General features: G+C 33.4%; 2 protein-coding genes across 2 annotated transcripts; one reads left to right on the top strand and one right to left on the bottom strand.

Annotated features, from left to right (window-relative positions):
* Nucleotides 1–332: 332 nt before the first annotated feature.
* LOC105647422 (Pentatricopeptide repeat (PPR-like) superfamily protein) lies at nt 333–4,146 on the bottom strand. Its single transcript, XM_012233490.4, has 2 exons — nt 3,904–4,146; nt 333–3,063 (listed from the first exon to the last, which is right to left on the bottom strand). The coding sequence occupies exon 2, from the start codon at nt 2,778–2,780 to the stop codon at nt 984–986; it is 1,797 nt and encodes a 598-aa protein (XP_012088880.1). The 5' UTR covers nt 2,781–3,063; nt 3,904–4,146; the 3' UTR covers nt 333–983.
* A 202-nt stretch (nt 4,147–4,348) lies between these two features.
* LON1 (lon protease 1) lies at nt 4,349–12,948 on the top strand. The gene is made up of 20 exons (XM_012233488.4): nt 4,349–4,801; nt 5,658–5,723; nt 6,104–6,295; nt 6,440–6,505; nt 6,615–6,656; nt 6,784–6,906; nt 7,495–7,593; nt 7,756–7,821; nt 7,907–7,993; nt 8,083–8,122; nt 8,355–8,526; nt 9,075–9,199; nt 9,403–9,533; nt 9,634–9,738; nt 9,911–10,024; nt 10,329–10,496; nt 10,597–10,698; nt 11,019–11,237; nt 11,501–12,019; nt 12,374–12,948. Exons 1-20 carry the CDS (start codon nt 4,490–4,492, stop codon nt 12,557–12,559), a joined length of 2,934 nt encoding a protein of 977 aa, XP_012088878.1. The 5' UTR covers nt 4,349–4,489; the 3' UTR covers nt 12,560–12,948.
* The last annotated feature ends 4,875 nt before the right edge of the window (nt 12,949–17,823 follow it).

Raw genomic sequence — 17,823 nt, forward strand, 5'->3', positions numbered from 1 at the left:
TCTTATATTAATATTTAATGGAATTTGAAATAATTAATATTTCATTATGATTGTGATTTAAAAAGAAAAATTATAGAATGCATTAACAAATTCATTACTTTTCATTACTACCGTAGAGGATTGCATGAAAAAAAAAAATTCTTTGTTGATATTTCCAATTTTTTTAAACAAATGTGAACACAAAATTTAAAATTAAATTGACTTTAGAAAATAATATTGTACACACAATAATAATTCATTAATCACAGCAAAGTCAAATCTACATCCTAGTTACAATTAAAAGCAGAAAATTGAAGCATGAAACATCTGGAAATAAGAATTGAAGTCGGTAATAGCCTGGAAAATAACCTGTTAGCAATAAGAAAAATATTTTTTGAAGAACAGTCTATCAATGTCAAAATCAAGTAGCCATAATATAATAAAATAAGCTAATCCAAAGGTAATAAGTGCTGTAGGCGTCTGCAGGTATTTAAAGTCGATATGGCTAACCCAAAACCTGCAAGTTTCACCATTTTTTTTTTTTTTTTTTTTTTTTTTGCCAATACGCAAATTACTGAAAACTTCTTGTAATAATTCATGTGAATAATATCACAGATATTTTTGTTTTCAATCCTCAACTCGGTCATTTCCATTGTCAATCCCACCAATTTAGCTATTTCTTTGCTTGGATTTGAATTGCAGAATCACCAGTCTTTTCTTGATACTCATACCAGTATCATGTCCATCCTGATCTTGTATAGCTCAATAAACAATCTAAAAAATTGTTCTCTGCCTTCAGTAGAAACTGAAGACAAGATGGCTGCAGAGAAGAAATTGCAAGAGATGCCATATTACAGCAGCAGGATCCAAGAAGATTCACATGCATTAGTTACATCTAGACGAATGAAGCTGTCAGATAAAAGGCAAATGCAGGACCCCTTAATGCCAGCTTTCTGTATCAAACAATGAAGAAGATGGTCATTGTGACCGACGACTTTAGAAGTTTAAGAGCTGACTGAAAGATTATATATATGCCCTTCTATGTCTGGAACAAAGCCTTTCTCCATCATTTCCTCCCTAACAATCTCAAAGGTTGTTCGATTTGGGACCAAACCCTTCTCCAGCATCTCATTAAGAAGGTCATTTGCATATTCAAACTTACCTTTCTTACAGAACCCCTTTATCAGCACATTATATGTGACAATATTTGGTAATCTAACTCCTTTCTCCATTATTGTCTTCAAATTCAATGCTGCCCGAAGATTTCCTTCCTTACAATAGCCATCCATCAAAGTATTATACGTCACATGACTAGGGTTTAATCCTTTTCGGGACACCTCATCCAAGAGTCTCATTGCCTTTCTCGATTCCCCTTTATTGCATAATGAATCTATCAATATATTGTAGGTAACAAGATCAGCTTTTAAATCCTTACCAACCATTTCATCCACAAGATTCCTGGCTGCTTCTACATCTTCCTTTTTGCATAAACCAGCTATTAAGCAGTTATATGTACAAACATTTGGGGGAACCCCCCTGTCCAACATTACATCACGTAGCGCAAATGCATCCTCCATCCTCCCAGCCTTACAACAAGCATCAATTATTGTATTGTATGTCACAACGTTAGGAGCAATTCCTAGTTTTGGCATATCATTGAATGACTCAACCGCTTTCTTCACCATCTTATTCTTGCAAAAACCATTTATTAGTGAATTTTGAGTAATGGCATTTGGCTTCAAGCCGGAAGCAACCATCCGATCCCACAAGGCAATAGCCTCATCAATATTCCCATCAGTACATAACCCATTAATCAATGAATTGTATGTAACCACAGTTGGTTTTAACCCCTGCCTTTGCATTTCTGCAAATATCTTCATTGCAGCTGATACATTGCCATCCTTGCAAAATCCATTGATCAAAATATTATAAGTAACCTCATTCGGGCAAATCCCATTTGAAACCATCTCCTTCAAAACAGCATCGGATTTATACATCTTCCCAATCTTACCCATCTTGCAATACCCATCAATGAGAGTATTATAAGTAACTACATTTGCTGACACCCCCCACACTTTCATATCCTCGATAATATCAGTGGCTTTATTCAATTTCCCTGCTTTACACAACCCATTAATCACAATATTAAAACTAATCAAACTAGGATGAATCCTTCTTTTTATCATCTCGTTATACACAAACTCCATATCCCCAATTTCCCGGTCCTTAACCAAAGCACTCAACAGTGGATTACAGGAAATAACTGACAACTTAAACCCATAATCACCAGCTCTCTTAAATGTCTCAAATCCAAAATGGGTTTTCAAATTTTTCACATATGCCAACAACAACATATCAACAATTATTGAATTGGCGCAAAATGAGTCCCCACCCACTGAAATTGCATGAAAAATTGAAGAAACTGGATAATTCTCATTCTTAACAAAATTATCCAGGAAAGACCTAATATTTGAGTACTTTTTGGTATATGCAAGTGAGTGCAATATTCTAAAAGTGAGTTCTAAAGAGTGTGAAAGTTTAAGCTCCTTTTTGGACCAAGTTAAGTACCTAAGAGTTAGCTCTGGGTCAACTTCTGAACTGAGCAGTTGGTGGAGAAGTGTGATGGGGCTAGTGTTTTTCAGACGAGTTCTGAGCTCTGACCAGTGTTGCTTTGCTACAAGGTCAGCAATGGTGGGGATATTTGTACATGATGAACTGAATTGCTTAAGGGCTTGTTTGTTTCTTGGGAAAATGATCAGGCGCGCAAATTTGCCCTGGACGATATCGAGTTTAACGTACATACTATAGTTTCTCTCACAAATGGAAACAAAAGATTTTGAAGCAATCAGAGTAATGATAGTGGTGATCTAACCAATGAATCTATAGCAATGCAACTACATTAAACATAATACATGGTACACAAATTAAGCACTTGTTCATCTTCTTCTCACCCAAGCTTGGAAGAATCCCTATAATTCAACCTTCATTATCCTCCCTTTTCCTCTCCAAGATCTGGACAATGTATAATCTTTAGGCCTAAAAATCTTTAAACAGTTTGCTAACCATCCAAATCCAGCCTGTCACCTAAATGGGGAAAACAAATTAAAATAATCCACAGAGTGGGCAAACCAAATAAACTATCGTATCCTGATTTTCTACTAAAGTTCACAGGTATAGAACAAGATCTTTTAGTTATATACTCATCAAAACTCAAGCTAGATAATGTCCATAGTGGATGAGATTTTAGATTAGATATAATTGTTTTCAAAATTCACATCTAAGCATTGGAGTTTCTTGTGAGCAAACAAAACAAAGGTTCACAATATAACAACAGAAACAAGAGGTTCAACTATAAATAAATTTTCTTAGCATTTTTAAACATTGTAGTCAGTAAATTTGATGAACTGTTTCTAATTCAAGCAAGAAAATGAAAAGGGGAGGTTAATGGGTTAATCGCTGCAAAAATTAGATCCTTAGTTTGTAATAAGAAAATAATCCCCATAACATGCAGAAGATCACAAATCATACCTAAAAAAAAAAAATTCCTACAGCCATTCAGATTTTTCCCAGAACATGTGTCTAACTTGATTATTGATTATTACAAACATCGACTACAAAATCGAAGTTAAATATGGGAAGTACTAGTAGTCATTACATGATACTCAGACAACCCAAAATTACATTAAGAATCAAAACTATCCAAATCCAAGAAAGAAGCTTTAGTTGACGAATAATTCAAATTTTTCATGCCCAAAGATCCGATAACTCCAGCAATTGGAAAATAACTACTAGGAACTTCAAAGGTGTAGTTTTTAATCTGATCTCAGAATTTCTAAATTAGTGGTTATAAGCAAGATGATTAAAAGCGGGAAAAAACCCCAAAACGAGTAAAATAAAAATGGATAGAGATACAGATGTGCATACCTATAATATCGAGGAGAGCGACCATTCCAGCGATGAAAATGACAATGAGAACACACATCCTCTGGAAGTCGAAATCCACATGGCTTCAGGTATCGGAATTGAGAACAAACAGTAAGTTTATTAAAATTGGGTAATGATTATTTGCTGAAATTTTTGGGATTTTAATTGTTAATCAGCGGCTATGAGATATAATTGCTGATTCTGTGCCGAAAGTTCTTCTCTTTGAAAGGGAATGACTCGGGGTCGGAGAGTCCACTGTTCAGACCGCCAAAGAGGCAGTGAACATAAGGATAAACCGCCTAAAGTTAATGCAATTTCGTGGGCCAAAATCACCCTTAATTTAAATCAGGCCGTTTTCCATATATTTATATAAATAGTTTTTAAAGTTACAATCTTTTTTAACTGGTAGTAAATAAAAGACCTTAAATCAGCTCGAGCTCGAAAGGGTTTATGAAGGGCTTAACCCTACAAGTACAAAACAAATCCCTTCTCCAACATTCTCCTTCAATGGCGCTTCTACACTAATCTTACCAAAACACTTCAGTTCCCAAATTCTCCCTTCAATTTCCCAAATTACCAACATACAATGTTGAAGCTCCTTTCTTCCTCTTCCGCGCGCCAAATCCACACTCACGTGGCCTCCCCCTGTCTCCGAGTCACCACCGAGTCATCGGCGAGTCCGTTGGTCAAAGCCCTGAGTTCCATCACCGGATTGACTCGGAGGAAATCCAGAAACTCTAGCTTTTATCAAAGGGCTTTTTTTTGCTCGGATTCTTCTAATGATGGCAGTGGCGAGGTGGTGGAGGTGGAGCTTAAGAGTGGAGAGTCTGAGGCCGAAAGTTTTGACGCCAGCAACGCAATTGTGCCAACGAGCCCTAGGCCTGAGGATTACCTAACGGTTGGTGCAATAACTTTTTTCTTTTTGTATTTTTGTAATTTTTTTTTTTTTTTTTTTGTATTTTTTGTTTATTGAGAAACTTGAGGATTAGGAAGGAGGAGCGAGATGGAGCATTCTGGGTTCGGTTTAGGTGTTTAGCTTTTTTTTTCAGTTACTGGTGCACTCTGTTGCTTAATGCAAGCCTAAGTTAATATAAAAGTTTTATCTTTTTGCAAATAATTCTTGAATTTTTTTTTGGAATACAAAGAGAGTAACCAGAAAAAGTTACTTGTATATTTAACTTTTCTCTGTTAATGACTGTCCTAGGAATTTGATTAAAATTTGCTTCTCAACCGCTGTCTGGTTCATAATCATGCATCAACTTGCCAAAGTCAATATCTTTTTGGCATCTCTGCAAATATTATCTAATTGTTTTGAGTTACTACGAGGATATCTTTGTCGTGATAGAATTAATTTAATTCATGTGAAATTGCTTCCCATTTGGATTATAGAACCTGTACTAGCATTCTTAAAGAAAGAAGCTTATCAATGCAAAGTATTGGTGTAAAATATTTTTTGACTGTCGCTGCCGCACATGTCTACATGGTCAAGTAGTTGTCCTTATATGTATTCTTTGGAAAAAAGAAAGGCACAGCATTCACATGTAGATACATCTTATGCCACAATCTTCTAATGCATTTAAAACTCTTGCAGATATTGCTGATCAAAAATTTTGTTAACCATATTTATTTAACTTTCTATTATTTCAAATTTCTACCAGATTTCTGCTGAGTGGCTCAAATGGTTATCTGAAAAATTTGAACTTCTTTCTGTTAGTTTCTTATAACTGAATTAATCTATCATGATTTGTGGGCAGGTGTTGGCATTACCCTTGCCTCATAGACCTCTGTTTCCAGGTTTCTACATGCCGATTTTTGTCAAGGTATAGCAGGTTCTATCTTATTTCATTGATTTTAAAGTTCGCTGGAGTTGGCATATGCTGTACCATAGGAGTTCAGGGTCTGATAAATTTGCTATTTTTTTTTTCTTTTTCTTCTTTTGGCTGTATTTTTAGCCATGCAACTTCTTATAAAATTATGGCAACATAGTAAAATTGTGAAGTAGGTTGATGAAACTGTTCAATGAACCTTTATCAGTTCCAATGTTAAATGAAAAAGGGCTCATTTATTTGCTTTTCACATTATATTTCAGCTGATATGATTCCATTACATGCTAAACTTTTAATGATGATTGGTCACTCAAACTTTAAGCCAGCATACAAGCAGGTGACTGTTGTATTCTTTATTGTTATTTTAATTGTAGGATCCTAAAGTGTTGGCAGCTTTACAAGAAAGCCGAAAAAGGCAAGCCCCATATGCTGGTGCCTTTCTTGTTAAAGATGAGCCAGGAACTGATCCCAGTGTGGCAACTGGTTCTGAATCAGAGAAAAACATTTATGATCTTAAGGGAAAGGATTTGTTTAATCGTCTTCATGAAGTTGGGACACTTGCCCAGGTGCTGATTTTTTTCCATAAGTTCTTAGTTGTGTTTTGTTCTTTTATACTTCTGCCTCAGGAGAAAGCTTCTTTATAAATAAAGAAATGACAAGAAAAAGCATGGAGATGTTAATGCCATTTATTGTATCGTTTGCTATGCCAGATTACAAGCATCCAAGGAGACCAGGTCATCCTTATTGGTCATAGACGTCTTCGAATAACAGAGATGGTAAGAATAATCATTTTTCTAAGAAAAATTATGATCACGTGATGTTTGTCTTTCTTAATCTTTTAGCTGCAAAGCTTTCTTTGTTCAAGTTTTGATGGCTTATGCACAGGTTAGTGAGCATCCTCTTACTGTCAAAGTTGATCATCTCAAGGTATGATATATTTATTATTTACTTCTAATTTTTATGGCTGATTCTCATGTAGAATTAAATGTTCTATACGTGGAAAAAATGACTTCTGTGCCTTCTCCACTTTGGGTTCTTTTTTCTCATTTTGCAGGAAAAACCATATAATAAGGATGACGACGTCATAAAGGCAACGTCATTTGAGGTTATTTCAACCCTGAGAGAAGTTCTAAAGATTAGTTCTCTTTGGAGAGATCATGTTCAAACATATACTCAGGTGTATTACCTTTCAAAACTTTTAAGAATTTTCTCTATTACGGTTTTCACTAGATCTTTTGAAAAGCTTATTGTTTGTTTAACTCTATTTCGTTTTCTTTTGTGTGATTTTTAAGTGGAGAGCTGCTTTCATTCTATTATCTTCCTCATTGGATTTATTGTAGTCATATTCAACAATCTTATTATGCAAGGGTCCCATGGCTGGTTCTCAAGTCCCCAATTGTCATTCTGTATTTCTGGTTTTTGTTCTGCTTCGTAGGATTCAAAACTATGGTTATCCAATTTTGTTCATATAGTTTAACTTAAATTTGAGTTATTGAGAAGGAATAAGCAGACAAAAAAAAAAAAAAAGAGATAGCATAAGTGTGTCATACCTTTATCCACATGCTTGGTTGATAATAATCTAATCATTTTGGTAGTTTATTATGTGTTTCAATGTTTAAGTGATACTAGTAACACAGCTAGTCCTGTAGCCAGTGCTAGAATTTCATCCATATGTTGATATATTTAATTACTGCAGATTGATTGATTAGTCAATAGGTCTATTGTTTTCTCATAGGAATTCCTTTTTTACTCGCAATGACTGCAGCATATAGGTGACTTCAATTTTCCAAGGTTGGCTGATTTTGGAGCTGCAATATCTGGTGCAAACAAATTGCAGTGCCAGGAAGTGCTTGAGGAGTTGGATGTAAGTGGCACACATGTCTTTGTGATGAACTCAAAGAGCTCAATTTTGATATACTTTGAAACATTTTGTCATTTTTTTTATGAATCCACTTAAAAACTTTTAGTTTGAGAATGCTATATTTCTGTCTCTGATTTTTTTCTAAATAATATATTTATACCTCAGGTGTATAAACGTTTGAAACTTACGCTGGAGTTGGTAAAGAAAGAAGTGGAAATCAGTAAGATTCAGGTATGCCATAGAATAAAATTCATGTTATGTGTCATCATCATCAGTGTTCTGATTCACACTAATTAACTTTCTGGGATCACATTAGGAATCAATTGCAAAAGCAATTGAAGAAAAAATAAGTGGTGAGCAGCGTCGTTATTTGTTGAATGAACAGCTTAAGGCCATAAAGAAGGTACTTGGTCTGCTTGTTTTCTTGTTTATATGCTCTTTTATTTGTCATTTGCATTCAACATAACTGCAATATACCTTGTCATCATGCAGGAACTGGGATTGGAAACAGATGACAAAACTGCACTCTCTGGTTAGTTTTGCTTTGAATTATCTTTTCTTGCAATTAGATTATTATGGGTGGGTTCTTTGTCATTTCAAAGTGGAATCGTGATATTCTATTACAGGCTAAAGCTTGAGGAAGCTAGCTTTGTAAAAGATGGTTATTGTTTGTACCTTAAAGATGGACAAAAACATTATTCCGCATGGTCATTTAATTTTGATATCAATTTGATTTTTTTTTTTTTTTTTTTTTTTGGCTGCAGCAAAGTTTAGAGAAAGGCTCGACCCAAACAAGGAGAAAATTCCAGCTCATGTTTTGCAAGTAATTGAAGAAGAGCTTACAAAACTGCAGCTATTAGAGGCCAGTTCCAGTGAATTTAATGTTACTCGTAATTATCTGGATTGGTTGACTGCATTGCCCTGGGGTAATTACAGGTTCGTTTCTCCTTTTGCTCGATATTCATAAATTTCTTCAGGGAAGTAATTCTGAGTTTTTGTAAGTTTGATGTTGCATAAGCTAGAGAATACCTATATTGGTGCTTTTATAGCATACAAGCTGGTTTAGGTGCTTATGTGCCTTACAAATTGCAAAGGGAACACTCTGTTCTTACAGAATTTTAATTTGGTTTCTATAACAATTTATTTGACAATAGAGTTTTACTGGTGTGTATATATACACACACCCACATTACATGTGTAAAATGGAAACTTCATTGAGTTTCTAACCACTATATTCTTAATTATAATGGCGATGTTTATTTTGTAGCTACTGACTCTGGACTGCTTTCAGTAATGTCCATTATATATTTGTATTGCATACTTTTCATCTATTATGCCTCATATTGAAGCAAATGAATTTTATATTCCTTTTTCTACACATCCCACTTCTTTGAGGAAGTGTGAGCCTTTGAGTGTGGTTTTGGAAATATTTTAAGAGTATAGCATTGTGATTGTCTTATTTGTTCCCATAATTTCAAATGCAGTGATGAGAATTTTGATGTCCTTCGGGCACAAAAAATTCTTGATGAAGACCATTATGGGTTAACCGATGTGAAGGAAAGGATACTGGAGTTCATAGCTGTTGGAAAACTCAGAGGAATATCACAAGGTTGGTTTGCATTCATTCCTTTCTTTTTTTTTTTTTTTTTTTTTTTTGTGTGTGTGTGTGTGTATGTACTAAGGCTGAAGAAGAATTTCAGTAATTTTATTGTTTTCTTAATGCCTATATACTTCTATGCCATTCATCTCTGATACATCTTCTAGTTAGAGCATCAACAATGTGATTTCTCCTTTCCTGCTAATACATCTCAGGAAAAATCATCTGTCTCTCTGGCCCACCTGGAGTGGGCAAAACTAGCATTGGTCGTTCAATTGCACGTGCTTTGAATCGGAAGTTCTTTCGATTCTCTGTAGGAGGGTTATCTGATGTTGCTGAAATCAAGGTAGTTATAATCCTTTTTGTTAAAAAAATGGATGCATTCTTTGGCCATTTAATAGTATTATGATGCATACACATCTTGTCTGACGCAAGATAACATTCAGGGGCACCGTCGAACCTATATTGGTGCAATGCCAGGAAAGATGGTGCAATGTCTTAAAAGTGTAGGGACTGCTAATCCTCTTGTTCTAATCGATGAGATTGACAAGGTACATTCAAATTTAGTGTCATTTTTCCCTTCTCTCCTAGTAATGGTTTTCATATGGACTTTGGTGGTTCGGAATGATGATATTATATCATTTCTAATTTTCTAGCCAGTTCTTTTCATGATGATGAATTTTGAATGAATTTGATTTTAAAATCTGCTGCTTATGATGGCAGTTGGGAAGAGGACATGCAGGTGATCCAGCCAGTGCTCTGCTGGAGCTTCTTGATCCAGAGCAAAATGCTAATTTTCTGGACCACTACCTTGATGTTCCAATTGACCTTTCAAAGGTTAGTGAAAATATTGATTTGAGACAATGGCCTTTATGCTGCAGCATTCCTTATATTGGGTGTTTCTGTGTTTAGTACATTATGCACTGGTCCACATTATGCCATGCCCAAGCATTGGCATTTTTTGAATTTGAAGTGTCCTTGTTAATTTTATTGTAGATGAATGAAGAAGTCGTGGTATTTTGTGAGTTCAATTTATTTATCTGTTAATAGGAATTATATAGTCCAAAAATGTAGTTTGTATTGTATGTCCTTATATAAGCTTGTAACTTGGTAGTAATCCCTTGAGCACACCTTATTCCAGGTTCTGTTTGTGTGCACAGCAAATGTTGTGGACATGATACCTAACCCTCTCTTGGACAGAATGGAGGTAATTGCTATTGCTGGTTATATTACTGATGAGAAAATGCGCATTGCCAGAGATTATCTGGAGAAGTCTACACGTGAAGCATGCGGCATCAAGCCTGAACAGGTTTATATCTTCGTGTGTGTGTACTTTTGTTACCCTAGTGCAGAAAATATTTGTTAGCTCTATTTTACTGATAGAACTTATTCAACTAACTAATTTTCAGGTTGAAGTGACTGATGCTGCTCTTCTTGCCCTGATAGAGAATTATTGCAGAGAAGCTGGGGTTAGGAATCTTCAAAAGCAAATAGAAAAGATCTATCGCAAGGTTTGCATAATACTCAATAGAATTTGGTACTTTATAAAAAAAATGGAAAAAGAAATTCACAATCAGCCATTCAGCCAGTGGCTAAAGTAGTTCTGTGCTTGCTTACATCTCCCTGCCCTTGATTTTTTTAAAGGAAAAATTGAATGCGTCAAATCTTGCATATTTTGGGTTCAAATTATATTTCTTTCCTATTTGCTAGCTTAGAACTCATATCTACATACCCTATTTGCTAACTTGGTAGTTGTGCATATATTTTGCAACGTTCTTGAATAATGACATTTGTCTAGCCTTGCTGCTCAAAAGTTTGTGTTATGTGTCAGATTGCACTCAAACTTGTACGTCAAGGAGAATTAAGTGAATCTGCTGTTTCTGGAGAACTAGAAGAAGCAAAAGCAGAATGTGGTCAAATCTCGTCTAAATCAATAGAAAGTTGCAGTGATGGAAAAAACAAGGAAACTTCAGTTGAAGTTGATACTCTGGTGATAGATCAGCCATCTGACCAAATGCAGGGTTCTGAAGATCAACTTGCCAACCCAAAGGTAATACTACATTTACTATCAGTTACTATCAGCACTAAAGCGATTGCTAAAGTGGAAACATGTAAACACTGTAATAGAAGTATAGAATTTTGGGCTCTACTTTGGACATATTAAGATATTTTCTTTTACAATCTGTTTCAGAAAATAAAGAGAGGAAGGAAAATACAATAACAACTAAGCCTTAATCCCAACCTAGTTAGGGTTTGCCATATGAATTCCAGATTAGCGTTTTCACATGTTTTTGTTGATTTTAATGATGACAGGAAGCAACTGAAACTGAGAAAATTGAGGAAAGTGAAGTAACCAAGGCAGTTGAGAAGGTGTTGGTTGACACAGCTAACCTACCTGATTTTGTTGGCAAACCTGTTTTCCATGCCGAGCGCATCTATGGACGGACTCCAGTTGGAGTTGTGATGGGTCTTGCATGGACTGCAATGGGTGGTTCCACCTTGTATATAGAAACCACTCAGATTGAGGAAGGAGAGGGAAAAGGGTCTCTTCATGTTACTGGTCAACTTGGAGATGTTATGAAAGAAAGTGCCCAAATTGCCCACACAGTTGCACGATCAATATTGAATGAAAAAGAACCAGACAACTCCTTCTTTGCTAATTCCAAGCTTCATCTCCATGTTCCTGCAGGGGCCACCCCAAAGGATGGGCCCAGTGCTGGTTGCACCATGATCACTTCCTTGCTGTCCCTTGCCATGAAGAAGCCTGTCAGGAAAGATCTAGCAATGACTGGGGAAGTTACATTAACAGGGAAAATTCTTCCCATTGGTGGGGTATGTTTGACTAACTCCTCAATGTTCTCAATGCTGCTAGCTTTCTTTTTATCAAATCATAAAAGTCTTCTCTCAGTTGCATGAAATTTTAATACTCAATGCTACTTGATGTTGTTACCTATGCTTGCCTCATGTAAAATGGTCTTATCCTTACTTTTCTGTTTCTTTGTTGGGAATATTAACGGCATGACTTGTTAGCATACCCTGTAAAATCCTGTGGTCTATTGTATAAACTTCTTAGTTATTTCTTCAATCAATTATTATCGAAATGGCACGTCTCTACCATTTTAGCTGCTTTTTAGTTCACCCATTATACATATAATCTTATCATTTTATTTCTCATTAAATTATCAGGTTAAGGAGAAAACAATCGCTGCAAGGAGGAGCGAAGTGAAAACCATCATATTCCCATCAGCTAACAGAAGGGACTTTGATGAGCTTGCATTTAATGTAAAAGAAGGCCTTGATGTCCACTTTGTTGATGATTATAGCCAGATATTTGAACTGGCTTTTGGATATGACCAGAATGGTGAAAAATAAACCCTCTTAGGCAGTCAATTCTTGAAACAGTTTTATTTTTTACTTGGAATTAAACCTGCTTCTCTACCATGAGGATAATATTTTTCATGCAGATGGTCTCAGAAGAAGGAAGTAGAGCTGTGATTTTTTCATGATATGGGTGGAAAATTATTTGCCATTGTTTGTTACATGTTTTTGTCGATGTAAAACTGAAACCACCCATTTGTGATAACTGTAATTTATTTTTTGATTTTTCTTTAGGTAATAATGTTTTGATAGATACAAAGAGTACTTCGTCTTGCTGGCAGGCTCAGGTTGTATTTCAAAAACTGATGATGTAGCATTGAGGCACAAACTTCAGGAGTTGCAAGCAATTTTGCAACACTATAAAAGTAATTCTTTCAGGCCTAGTGGATCTGATGTGGGGAGTAATATTCTGTGCTGAATTGAGTTCATTGCTGTTTTTTAAATGTGTGCTTAAATTTTATTAGATTTGCAGTAAAGAAAGAAACTTTTTATGAACTAGTGTTTGATAAAAGCTAGAATATATAACATGCTGATAGGGATGAACAATCGGTTAAAATTATTAATCACTGTTTAATTAAAATAAAAATTGAAATATTTTTATTTATTATTATCTGTTTAATTAAATTTTAGAATTGATTAATTTAGTTAATTTAATTTTCAACCGAAAAATTTAACTTATCATCGAAAATCTATTTTTCTTTATCCAACATTTATTCACTGAATTAATCAAATTGGCCAGAATAAACCGAAGGATGAAAGCAAATTGACAGTAATTTTTGCAATAAAAAAACGTTTCGAGTATGAAAATCTAGAGTAAATGATATGGGTGTAGATTTTGGGCGCATGGCTACCATAAGGAGGAAAAGCTTAAGAGGGTCCACTGCAATCATTTTTGCAGAGAAAAAAGAACAAATTTGTGAAGGGGGATTTCCAATTTTGCGTTTGATATGTACAATGTCAAGCTCAAAATCCAAACCCAAATCCATTTTTTAAATCTTCGCAATAGCATGTGAGGCCCTAAAGCCATGAGTGCCACATGACAGCTACACTTTCTGGTTGAGGATCTGATTCTTTCGTCACAGGCTGACACTTAAGACTCCAAATGCCCTAAGAATTGTAGCTTTCATTGAACTGTTGGGAGTGGGTTGGTGCCATTTTGAAGAAATTCTCCTCTCTTTCAGCTTTCACTCTCAAAAAGTTTTCTTTTAAGTCCCTCCTCAAGTATTGCAATTCATAATGGGAGACCCACCATTTCTATTTATGATTTAATGGTTTCTTGACCTAACATATTGTTAGTTTAGCATTATTATTGCTAATTGCTGGATCAGAAATTAGAAAAATAGTAAATTCTTGAAATATTGTTCTTATAGTTCCAAAATTACTATTTATTTAGTCATAAATTGCCAATTTTCTTTAAAAAAAAAAAGAGTAAAGAACTAGTTTATTTTATGTAAAGGCAATGATATTCTCTTTCTCTAGCTATGTGGCAACAAGAACGTTGAGATGTGACAAACGGAGATTAAAATACCACATTCTAGCTTTTGCAATTGCAATTCCAAGTACATATATCCTTATAATGTTATGCAGCACATGAACAATGACTAACCCTGTTTTGCACCAACAATGACATTTGTGCTTAAAGCTTAAGGAATCTCAACTTTCATGCGTGTTTAAGAAAATACAGAACAGTATTGGTTCTTTGAACCCTCTTTCTAAATTGAAAATCTCTGCCTATTTATTACTTGTAATTATTACCACTAATCATTTGCATTAACACTTTTTTCTTCAACAAAAAGACTTCGTATCCATTTTTACAATCCACGGTGAATCCGACTAATACTCCTTGCCCTCTAATATGAAATAGATCAGGCTCTTGATAGTTGATAAAAACCTACCAAAAAAGAAATCATTATCATTAAGCGGATGATTAATGAGAAAGGAGATTTGGTAAGATTTCAAGCCTCCCTCACTAAAAACATAGATAAAGCCAAAATCTGAATTGTGTATACTTATAGTTAAGCATGAAGTTTAATAGGATCCAAAAAGATACAATGCATGCACCTTCAAGAGTAAGAATTTTAAAGACCCCACCAAGATTTCATAATTAGATCAATCTTAACATTTATTTAAATTAATTATTTATTAATAGTGGAAAAAACCCATGTGATTTATAATGCAAAAATAAAATTCCCAATATATCCAAAATTTGAGTGACCTCAACACTAAAAGGAATTGGATAAGGGTTGAGTGAGAAAGATTTGGAGGGACCATTGTTGGCTCATAATTCCACCAAGAAAATAAAGAGAAACTTTACAGGGAATTTCAAGTCATGACTAACTATTTCCTAAGTTGTAACTTGTAACCATCACTATCATTCATCAAACTATGATTAGGTCATAGGGGCAATTACAGTCAAACAATGGAGATAAATAGATTTGGTTGTATCATGTGAACATTATCTTTTATATATATATATATATATATATATATATATATATATATATTTTCTTTCTATTTATCCCCTTTAATTAATCTTTTTTCCATCGTGGTATGAGTGATCCTATATCGAGTATGAGTAAATATTTTCTCAATTAACTATATACAGTTTCAAGAAATTGGAGTTTAAATCTATTTTTAATATAATCTATACTTCCTCTACAATTAATTTAATATATACACGCACGCATAACTGAATTAAATTTGAATCAAACATTATTTTGAATTTTCTTTCAAGAGGAGAAAAATAAAATTTTCAGATTTTGAAGCCTTAATTAGGTATTCTTGACCATGTGGGCATATTTTGAAGAGAAGAAGAATTATTTTAATGTCTTTTTCAATGTAAAGCAAATTCCACACACACTTTAATATATAATTGGAGAAGGGCTTTCAACTTTTTTAAATCCAAATTTCTTTGTCAAGTAATGGTTATGTCTTATTCATCATATCCATTTCCAAAACAAAAAAAAAAAAAAAAAAAAAAAAAAAGGAAATAAAGTTTTAGTGTAGTTCAATTTTATCCATTCAACTATACACAATGTTCTTTTAGGAACGATGCCTTCAAAAACATGACCTATGAATATGATAACATCATCATCATGGAATGACAATATTATTAGTTACTTTTTAAGGTGATCAATTAAATTACTCTTTAATTAATTATTTAAAATTAAAAAAATAAATTTTTTTTGAAATATTTTTAAAAATAGTAAAATAATTATTATTACATTAATTTTATCACCCACTAACCAAAGTGTAATTATCTTTTTTTTTTTTTTTTGGGTATTGGGGAAAGAAGGATTTGAACCCAAATCTATTGCTGGATCGCATATGCACTTACCAATGAGTTATGCCTTGGTGTGCCTAATTATCTTTGAATTCATATAACCTTCATTTGTAATTGGACGTGTGCAGTTAAGCCCCAACGTTAATCATGCAACGGTCGTGATTACAATTATTAATTATTCATCAAGAATTTTTTTTTTTTTTTTGAATTGTGGTTTTTAGTTAATAAGATTTTGTATAGTGTTCCTCTCTATAATGCATTTGTGAAAAAAAAAATCAATTTATATGTTTTTTTCATTTATTAGTACTTTAGTATATCTTATTTTCTTCACGACGTCGTAGTACTTTTACATAGTGACAAAGAGATGTGCATATATTTTTGAAATTAATGGAGCTTTTTTTTTTTTATTCATTAAGAAGTTTAATAAGCCAAAAAAATATTACAAGCTATATAAGGGTAATTTTCTTTTTATCTCGTCAAATTGATAAAAGTTCTTACATTTAAGATAACTCGAACTCGAGCCATCCTATAAATAAAAAAGTCAATCAAATCACATCTGAATGGCATTTTGAAGGTAATTTTTATGTCATATGGATTAAGCATTTGAATTTAATATTTATAAGATATGGATTATAAGTATTAAATTGAACCTATTCGATATTTTAATTAGAAAATTTGGCATTTGGACTTGCCAAAAAGAAAAGCAAAAGGAAACTTAAACGTCTCACGTGTGTTTGGTGTAGTACAATTTTTTTTTTAGGAAATTTGGTTTTTATTTTTATTTTTTAAGTACAAAATAAAAATTGATTATGAATTTCTTTTTATTTGACATCTCCAAATAAAAAAAATAAATTTTTACAATGAAAAAAAAAATCATAAAGACCATTGGATTGATATAACTGAAAAAAAATTCAAATATTTTAAATAAGAGGTTAAATGTTCAATCTTTGTGAACTAAAAAATTTTCGTTGAAGTACTTCGGATAAATTTCTGCTCGATGCTTTTTTTCCTTATAGGCCTAATATTGCAGCGCAAACAATACTAGACTTAACCTTATTCCTACGACATAAATAAAAAAAGAAAAATCATAAAAAAATAATTTTCTCGTTCAAGATATAAAATCTTTTTAGTAATGAAAAATGAAAATTATAAATTATAAAAATACACCAATTGTTCCAAATATATTTATCTAAGTAATATTATGGAAAACTCTAGTTAGTTAGACTAATTCAATTCGTAAATTAAAATTGATTGTAAGGACACGCCGATTCTCTTAAAACTCGTTTTAGTCAAAATTATTGAAATCGACTCACTCGATCAAATTTGACAAAAAAATCAATCTATTTAATCAAATTTGATTTATTTATTGCTAGAGAGAGATATATATATATATATATATATATATATATATATCATTTTGAGATGGTTTATCATAATTATTAGTAAATAATTATTTATTTGGTGGCATAATATATTGCATTGCACGCGAAGTTCATTTCATTGTCGGATAATTTTAGTTAGAAAAATCTGAACAGGCGGGACCCAAATACAGGTTGAATTAAATCTGACGCGGCAACTGGATCAGTGATAATGCGGAGGTATGCATTGTGATTCGTGACGGCTCTTAAATGCCACACCAAAGGGCTGCTATGCGTGTAAGGATGGCTGCTTGCAAATCAAAGATTGCCACGTGGATCGCAAACTCGTTCTACGTCATGCTCTTTTGCCACATTGTTCTGCATCATTAAACACGAGATCTCCTCTCTTTCCCGTTTTTAGGTCTCTAACTAATTTTTATTTTTCTGTTAGTTCCCTTTCTTAATCAAATTTCCATTTACTTAACTAATTTTCTATGTATTTTTATAATGGATTGATTTTCTTTTATTTATTATATAAAATAATTACTCATTATACCAATAATTTATTGATAATTACATGTTCAAGAAAGCTCTAACAACTCAAAACTTCCAATCCT

Source organism: Jatropha curcas, chromosome 2 (genome assembly GCF_041381405.1).
Source record: "Jatropha curcas cultivar XTBG-Jc1 chromosome 2, XTBG_Jcur_1.0, whole genome shotgun sequence".
In the NCBI taxonomy this organism is placed as follows: Eukaryota; Viridiplantae; Streptophyta; class Magnoliopsida; order Malpighiales; family Euphorbiaceae; genus Jatropha; species Jatropha curcas.

Coding starts and splice junctions, on each gene's coding strand:
- LON1 (XM_012233488.4), top strand. CDS start 4,490: ATGTTGAAGCTCCTTTCTTCCTCTTCCGCGCGCCAAATCCACACTCAC. Junction 4,802..5,657: donor GGCCTGAGGATTACCTAACG/GTTGGTGCAATA, acceptor ATTTGTGGGCAG/GTGTTGGCATTACCCTTGCC. Junction 8,123..8,354: donor TGACAAAACTGCACTCTCTG/GTTAGTTTTGCT, acceptor TTTTGGCTGCAG/CAAAGTTTAGAGAAAGGCTC.
- LOC105647422 (XM_012233490.4), bottom strand. CDS start 2,780: ATGTACGTTAAACTCGATATCGTCCAGGGCAAATTTGCGCGCCTGATC.